Source organism: Neltuma alba, unplaced genomic scaffold (genome assembly GCF_004799145.2).
Source record: "Neltuma alba isolate B1F8T4 unplaced genomic scaffold, ASM479914v2 tig00012520_pilon, whole genome shotgun sequence".
In the NCBI taxonomy this organism is placed as follows: domain Eukaryota; kingdom Viridiplantae; phylum Streptophyta; class Magnoliopsida; order Fabales; family Fabaceae; genus Neltuma; species Neltuma alba.
This window is the reverse complement of record NW_021636987.1, coordinates 22,937-32,036: the sequence shown is the minus strand read 5'-3', so window position 1 is coordinate 32,036 and position 9,100 is coordinate 22,937. Positions and strand designations below refer to the sequence as shown.

General features: G+C 33.3%; 1 protein-coding gene across 1 annotated transcript; it reads right to left on the bottom strand.

The window, feature by feature from the left end:
* Positions 1-7,244: 7,244 nt before the first annotated feature.
* On the bottom strand, positions 7,245-8,074 carry LOC114728116 (rubredoxin-like). The gene has a single exon (XM_028914958.1). The coding sequence runs from the start codon at positions 7,974-7,976 to the stop codon at positions 7,380-7,382; it is 597 nt and encodes a 198-aa protein (XP_028770791.1). The 5' UTR covers positions 7,977-8,074; the 3' UTR covers positions 7,245-7,379.
* Positions 8,075-9,100: the final 1,026 nt, after the last annotated feature.

The window sequence follows — 9,100 nt, the reverse complement described above, 5'->3', positions numbered from 1 at the left end:
ATTTACAATCTCAACAACGATTATTAACAACCGAATGAAAGGGCATTAACAGCCTAAGCAGTAGCTGTTAACAACTTACTTTATAAAATTATATAACCTCTGCATAAGAGTAAATTATAACCAATAGTATAATACAACAACTTTAACACTAAAATGGAAAGCTTTTTATATCATTAAGAATTTTAACTAAATCCAATAGGATTATAGTAATATTTTAATGCGAAGATCCATTTACAACCTCAATAGCGACTATTAACAACCGAATGAGAAGGTATTAACAACCTAAGCAGTATCCGTTAACAACTTACTTTATAGAATTATATAACCTCCGCGTAAGAGTAAATTATAACCAAATAGTATAATACAACAACTTTAACACTAAAATGGGAAGCTTTTTGATATCATTAAGAATTTTAACCAAACCTAATAGGATTATAGCAACATTTTAATGCGAAAATCCATTTACAACCTCAACAGTAAGTATTAATAACCTAAGGAGAATTGTTAACAACCTTAGCAGTGTCTGTTAACAACTAACTTTATCGGATAATATAACTTCTAACTATAACTAACTAGACTATAACTAAATAGTCTTAAAGTTAATCTTATATAGTTGTTAGAGGTTATATTATCCTATAAAGTCAATTGTTAATAGATACTGCCCAGATTGTCAACAGCTCTCTTTGGGTTATTAATACTCACCATTGAGGTTGTAAATGAATCTTCGCATTAAAATATTGCTATAATCCTATTGGGTTTAGTTAAAATTCTTAATGATATAAAAAAGCTTCCTATTTTAGTGTTAAAGTTGTTGTATTATACTATTTGGTTATAATTTACTCTTATGCAGAGGTTATATAATTTTATAAAGTAAGTTGTTAACAGCTACTGCTTAGGTTGTTAATGCCCTCTCATTCGGTTGTTAATAATCGCTGTTGAGATTGTAAATGGATATTCGTATTAAAATATTACTATAATCCTATTGGATCTAGTTAAAATTCTTAATGATATCAAAAAGCTTCTCATTTTAGTGTTAAAGTTGTTGTATTATATTATTTGGTTATAATTTACTCTTATGTAGAGGATATATAATTCTATAAAGTAAGTTGTTAACGGATACTGCTAGGGTTGTTAACGCCCTCTCATTAGGTTGTTAATAGTCGCTGCTGAGGTTGTAAATCGTAATGACAGAGCAAATGTGAATCTAGAATATGAGGGGCAGTAATGTCATTTTACAAAATGAAAATATTACTCTGAGGTCTCTTGGGACCTGTCAGTAATTTTGATATTTCGTGAGACCTCAGAGTAATAAATTGCCTTCTGTGGGACCTGTTAGTGATTTTCCCAAACTTTTATACTTGATAACCTCTATTCTAATTTTTTCAGGATGAAAGATGACCTACAGATTTGACAAGATGGGAAGTAGCGTGTACAGTCTACAGGGAGAGGAGTATTTTGACTTGCCGTGTCATGATGAATAGCACTCATGCATCCCAGGATGTTTCACGTTTTATGCCTTTCTCGGCCTTCTGACTAACATCAGGTGCACTACTGCAGCACGTTTCACGCTTTTTTTTTTGGGGGAGAGGTGGGCCTGGGCCCCAATGTTTCACTTGTTTTTAAGGCCGGCTTCCGCTTTCATAGCGCCAGGAGGGGGAATATGAGCCTTACAATTGAACCTAATCTAATTTATTTGTCTAGCAACATGGTACTACGGGGACACGCGTGCTTCAAATAAATCGCATCCTGTCAAGTTTAGGTTTGGTAGATACACCAATAAATTATTAGTTGAGATAATAAATAATCTCATCCATAAAAAAAAAAAATTAAATCTTAGAAAACACACTTATTAATAAAGATTAGTCTAAGTCTAAAATGGATTGAGGATATTGTGAGTTATATTAAAAAAAAAGAAAAAGGAATACCTGCTTTTTCATCTATTTTTCTTTCTTAGAATTAACTTTTCAACATATTATCCAACTAAATTTATATCAAATTATTTTAATTTGACAGATCGGTTGAAATAAAAACCATTTTTGCAAGTGTTAGTCCAAACACACAAAACATTTGGATTCATCCTTACCATTTTTTTTTTTTAAACATTATGGTTTCACGGTGTGATTATTTTAAGTGAAAAAAGCTTGTGTTTAATTTTGATCTCTACATAATTTCCATGGACCTCTATAAGCTTCAATTGGCCATGCCAGGAACAAGTTTTTGATGAAAATAATTAGCAAATAAAATTTACTTGAAAAAATCACACGTCATAATCAGGCTGGGGCAACTGTGAACCAACACATGATGGTAATCATGCGTTAAATCATACAGCTTACAGTCCCTAATATAAAAATTTGTTTAATTTTTATTTTAGTATTAAGTATATGACATCAATCCATCTTGTCTCTTATGTTTTTTTAAAGTAGTCATTGTAATAATAATAGTTTTGGCTGATACACCTGATTAACAAAGATACTTTAAAAAAAACAATATATATTTATTACAAATAACTAACATGACTAATGTTTTCAATTTACTCAGATTAGTCAACTAACTCTAATATTCTTATATTAAGAAGCGAAGGTAATATCATAATAAAAATGCTTACTCAGCCCACTTGTATGTCTTGCGTGTATGGTGGAAGCCATTGCCATTATTTATATATAATACTATCCCTGATCTTTAATAAAAAAAATTATCATGACATTTAATTTGATTGTAAATATAACACCTTGATATGCTTTGTCTCTTATATTTATCAATCTGTTTTCAAAATAGTTCTTGTAACAGCTACACATGTTAAAAACTCAATCAAATGATAGTTATAGTCAATATACATGATTAATAACAGTATTTTAAGGAAGATAACATATAATTCTTATAAATAGTTGTCTTAATAAACTTTTTTAATTTACTCAAATTAGTCAATTAACTCTTACATAGCATTCGGTTCCTAATATATGACCTGGTTTGACTTTTATTTTGATTCTAAATATAAGACCCCAATTCACTTTATTTCTTATATTAATACACTTTTTTTCAAATATAATTATTTTAATAATAGTAGTTATAATCAATACACTTGACTGGTAAGGATATTTTAAAAAATGAAGTACTTATTTATCACAAATAACTAACTTAACTTATTTTCTTAATCTATCGAAACTAGTCAACTAATTCTTCTATTTAGAATTTGAGGTAATATTAAATATTAGAAGTAGCACAAAACACGACAAACATGAATACAAAGGGTAAACCAAGTCTCAAAAGACAATAACAAACCGTTAAGACAATGGAGTGAGACGGCAACAGGATTCCCAGGCGACGAAACAGTAAAGAGGCTTAGGGTCCGTTTGGATTAGCGATTGGAAAAGTAGCTTATTGAAAAAGTAGCTTATGGAAAAGTGAAGTTGGGTAAAAGCTAAATTGGATGAGCTGAATTGTGTTTGGATTGGAGTTCAGAAAAGCTAGATTACAAAAGTGATATTGGTAAAAGGTTGTTTGGATTATGGTTGAGTAAAAGTAAGTTTAGTTGTAAAATGACCAAAATAGATATGAGTTTTAATAAATAATGAAACATGATTAAAAAAAATGATTTCACATAATACAATAAAATTAAAATAATTTAATATGAAAAAGTCAAATTTATAGAGTGAGTTAAATTTTAACACCTTAGAGAAATCATAAAAAATATCTTAAATATAAAGTGAAGTATGAAAAAAAAACTAAATTGAGATAATATAATAAAGAAGTGAAAATCTCTTTTTAAATCATGTGACCTAAGTAGGAGTTTGATAAATTTAATAATTAAAATCAAAATTTGAGTTATTTAAATGTCCTTTTAAGATATTTTTCTTATAAAAAAAGTTGATTGAAAAATTTGGAATGAATGAATGATATCCGTAAATATACAACATTAACTTTGGTTTTCATTTTATATATGATATTGATAAATTTATACTAATATCAATTGATGATTTATATTGATGATGATTGTTAATTTATACTAATATATAATAAATTTAAATTAATTTAATATCGAGAAGTGAAACTTAATAAATAAATTAATTTTTAAAACCTTAAATTCTTTTGACTATCCTCATCAGTGTTTTGCTCGCTCTAGGAATGAATTTAAATTGATTAGCAACATGTCATCATGAAAAATACGGCAAAAGTGAGAGAGAGCTCCTGGTAAAAAAAAAACGAAAAAAGGAATACGAGGGAATAATGAATGGGGGAATAAGCTCTGACACATCAACAGTCCAATAAGCTCTTCAAAAGCTTCTCCTTCCAGCTTTTGGGAAACGCACGGTTACTTGAGCTTATGAAATATAAGCTTAATTGGATTTAAGCCTTCCAAAACGGCACTCCATTTCTCAATCGAGCTTCTGCCCAAAATAAGTGGCTTATGGACCAATTTAAGCCCTGCCAAACAGGTACTTAAGCCTTCCCAAACGGCACTCCATTTCTCAATCGGGCTTCTACCCAAAATAAGTGGCTTATGAACCAATTTAAGCCCTGCCAAACAGACGCTTAAAAATCATCCATGGGCAAGGTTAATTAGTTCATTTTGACGCTGCGCATTGCTTTTCCTACAATTCATGTACGGGGAGGTTTTTTTTTTTTTGGGCCAAAATTGTACGAGGAGTAAATTGACTTCCATAATTTTGTTCGCTGGGAATTAGATTGAACACATTGACAGCAAAAATTCACAATTTTTTTTCTGCCATTAAATATCCTCATATTGAAATTAATTATATTCAAGTCAGATGCTAAATATAGACATATCTGATAATAGAGATTTGAATCTTGATTTATTGCGTTGTAAGTACCTAGCCTATTTTAGTCTTGTTTGCCATCATGATTGAAATCACTTATAAGCACATTTCATGTAAGTTGAGGCAAAACTCTGCTCATATATTTATCTTGTACAATAGAGATTTGAAATCAATTATATTCAAGTCAGATGCTAAATATAGACATCTCTGATAATAGATATTTGAATCCTGATTTGTTGCGTTGTAAGTATCTAGCCTATTTTAGTCTTGTTTGCCATCACGATTGGAATCACTTATAAGCATATTTCATGTGAGTTGAGGCAAAACTCCGCTCATATGATTTGAAATCAATTATATTCAAGTCAGATGCTAAATATAAACATCTCTTATAATAGAGATTTGAATCTTGACTTGTTGTGTTGTAAGTACCTAGTCTATTTTGGCCTTATTTGTCATCACGATTGAAATTATTTATAAGCACATTTTACGTAAGTTGAGACAAAGCTCCTATCATATATTTACTTGGTATTTCGTAAATTATGATTAAAAAACTACTTATAAACTGTTTCAAATTAACATTTTATTAGGCCAACCTCCATTGGTCACCCGACTCACCTCATATAATGCACATCCGTCGCCCGTAACAATCGTATAAATCGGCTGAAAAAGAAAAGAGCGCCAACGAGGCTTTTCCAAATAAAAGCTACCCGCAGGCCAAAAAAAAAAGAAGAAGAAGAAGAAGAAAAGTGTGTTTGAAGACGGGCCTACGGGGCTGATAGCAGCATCGATTAAAATTCACTGTATCCGATTATGTGCTATGGTTTTTTTACCTCTTCATTTTCTGTCCCTGAATAGGCCATTGCCCATCGGATTCCATTAGATATTGTTACTAGTACGCAATTCGACTGTATGGATGGAGCTCTATCTAACAACTTCACCTCAACGATTAGTGTTATGAACGGGGCCGAGAATGGGTTTTATGATTTATCAAAGTGGGGGAAAAAGCATGAATGATTAAAAATTATAACACAGGATATATAATTCAGAAGCGAAAGTGTCATTTAAGAAGGACAAGGAGAAGGCGAGTGCTCCGTCACGGTCTCGGTGAATATTCATATTTTAGATTTTAGAAGTATTTTGAGCCCGACAGTATCTCAAATAAGATTACTTTCAATAAGAAGATACATATACTTTAGCAAAAAAAAAAAAAAGTATATTGGGCACGACTGATAACGTTGCTAAATCTGCACCTGTGTTTTTTTTGACTTATTTAAAGGTGGAATTATCCGTCTTTTATAGATTTGACGCGCAAGATGAAGCCATCATTTGTTTATTATTCTGCCCTATTTAAATTCTATTTGTACCGACTTAACTTTCATATAAATTCAGATGTGCGACTATGTGGACTATTTCACGATCACAACGGCACAAATTCACACGAGTTGCGGATAGTATTATTTGTTATGAATTTTATATTTTATTATACTTGATGTCAATACACTGATTATAATATCATATTGGTAGATGGTAAAGTTCTGAATATTAATAACGATTAGTGTGTGGTATAAGGGACCACATCATACCGCTAATTTTAAAAATTCAAATACTTCAACCGGTAACGCAAGCTTCTCACGCAAGTTTATCAGTTTCAATAGCTACCTCACTTAAACCTGACTGGCATTTTGCAACACGCTTCCTGAATCTGCGTCACTTAAATAGGCGGAGCAGTTCTGAAGAAGAATGTGTTAAAAAAAAAAAAAAAAAAGAGGCGGCCTGCCGGGAGAAGATTTACTCACATCCAAAACATGGATGGATTCAGCACCGAGTGCTTCGATCCCTCGAGGGTATTCATGCAACTGTCACAGGGATATAAGTCAAAATGGTTCACACTGCATCTGACGAATCTCGTTCAAGCTCTACTATTTTGATCGAATGTCATGACAGAAACGCATAAAAAGTCAACACTCCTCCCTCGGGTTTTCCTCTCCCTGGCCTTGGACTTCCGACCCGGCGAAGATGAATAACAAAAGAAGTATCTACTTGAACCGAATTCTGTTTAAATAGAAACTAAATCATAGTTTTAAAAATAATTTTAAGTATCCAAAGTAAATATATAAAAATCTGTTAACTGATTTTGAAAAGCACTTTTTGTAGATTCCACTTGAGAAAAGCAAATTCCATTGAGACACAGATTTACAGCATGAGCAGGTGAATTCGAATTTTATCCCAGTATCCAGCGGTTTTGTCGCCAAGTTTTTCCTTCTGTTCAAAGAAAATAATCGGCTAGCTTCCCTCCAAAGAGGAAAGTAGCTTTCTCTAGCCAAGGCATTTTTTTCCCCATAACTAGGAATGCAGGGCATTACGCTGAAGATTGAAGTCTAGCTGGAAAATTAGGGAAATGAGCAACAAGTTCTCCAACTCTGGTGAAGTACTTGGCTCCTAAATACGCAAGCACGCTATCAACATGGGTGGGGAAAAAGTCGATGATACATTATTTTTCAAAAAAATGAAGACCGCAACTCGTACTAAACAATAACCCGAATATATTAGGAACGGCAGTGGTAAGGATCCAGGATTTAAAAACAGAAAATCTGGGTGATCAAACTATTGGATAAAGTAGCCACTAAGAAACAGAACAAAGAAGAAGAACAAACTGCCATAAATGAGCACAGCCTTCTGTCCAGAAGTGAGAGAATTGCCACCAAGCCCAAACTGCTGATTCTCAGCAAAACCAGCAATCTCGACGCTTTTACTCTCGAAGAAACTCTTGGCAGCCCCGCAGGTGGGACACCGCCAATCATCGGGAAGCTTCCCGAACTGAAGTCCAGGGGGAATCGGATAAGAGGGGTCACCCACGGCCTCGTCGTATTTGTACCCACAGGATCGGCATTCATAAATTCCGGTATTCAACACCGCGAATTTCTCTTCCAGGCGACGCTTATCGAAATTTTCAGAGTCCGGTGAAGGGGAAGACGAGGAGGGGGAATCGGGCTGCTCTGAGCCAGAAGTAGGAGTATCTTCTTTGGAAACGTCAATGGAATATGAGATGAATTTTGGAGGATCAGAGCGTTTATGGCACAGTGGATTGAGAAGGGAGTTGGAAGGAGAGAGGTGGAGCTTGGATTTTGGAGGGTGAAGTTGAGGAAAAGAGGAGGAAAGGTGAAAGGAGAAAGCCGGTCTTGGGGCGGCACAAGAAGCCATGACTTGGGAGGTGGGGTTGAAACGGAGGGATGCAGAGAAGGAAAAGAGGAAGAAGGGCGGAGAAAGGGAGGGCGTGACGGAGAGATGATGTGGGTGGAGGAGAAATAGGAGAAATGAAATGAAAGGCATCCATGGAAAGGCAGAGCATATGCCGCTGGGAGGGACTCGGATAAGGTGGGGGTTCTTGTGCGTTGGATCTCCTCACACCAAAGTTCTTTCCTCCTTGCTGGGCCATTTCTGTTTGGGCCTCGCTTCATTCCAGACAACTTGGGCTTTACACTGTTTGTTTGGTAGGATAAAACTTGGTTTTTTTTTTTAAATGGGTGGGATAACCCATCTTTTTTAGAGAAAATTGCAACAAGTTCCTTTCTAAGAAAATTAAATACAAATTTTTTAAATTATCAAATTAATCTAAAATCCTGAGAGATCTCATTAGAAAAGATTTTACTTGTTTAATTACTAAATTACCCTTATTTTTTTTAAAATATACATTAATAATTGAAAGAGCGGTCATTAACAATTTAAAACGTAACAACTAACAACTATCACGAAAGGTATTAATAACACATTTTTTTAGTGTATCATAAAATTACAATGTATGAGTTATCAATACTTGTTACCATAGTTATTATACTTTAAATACTTTAAATTATTAACGATTATTCTTTCAGTTGTCAATCCATACTTAGAAGAAAAAAAAGGACAAGTTAGTAATTAAATAAGTGGACTCTCTCCAAATGAGGCCCCCGAGACTTCAGATTTTTTTAATACAAGTTTCAGATTAATTCAATAATTTTAAGAGATTTTTTTGTATCTAATTGTTTGAATGAGATCTTATTGCAATTTTCCCTCTTTTTAATATTTGAGCTGGGACAATCTTGATCTGCACCCTCAATTCCATCAGTTGGGCCCAAAAATAGAGATAAAAACTAGCCTAACTATATACGATTTTCTTGACAACGTCCTGAAAGATTGCTGCATTCTCATCGATCAAATTCGAACTTCAATTGGTCTTGCCTGATTATTATTGAATTTAGATTAATAGTTTGATAACGGGAGATGGGTTTTGATCGACATTTATTAATTGGCGCTTGGCAGCAAGGAGGAGTTTACATGAAATGGAA

Bases quoted from the DNA above. Each gene is read 5' to 3' on its own strand.
- LOC114728116 (XM_028914958.1), bottom strand. From the start codon at position 7,976: ATGGCTTCTTGTGCCGCCCCAAGACCGGCTTTCTCCTTTCACCTTTCC.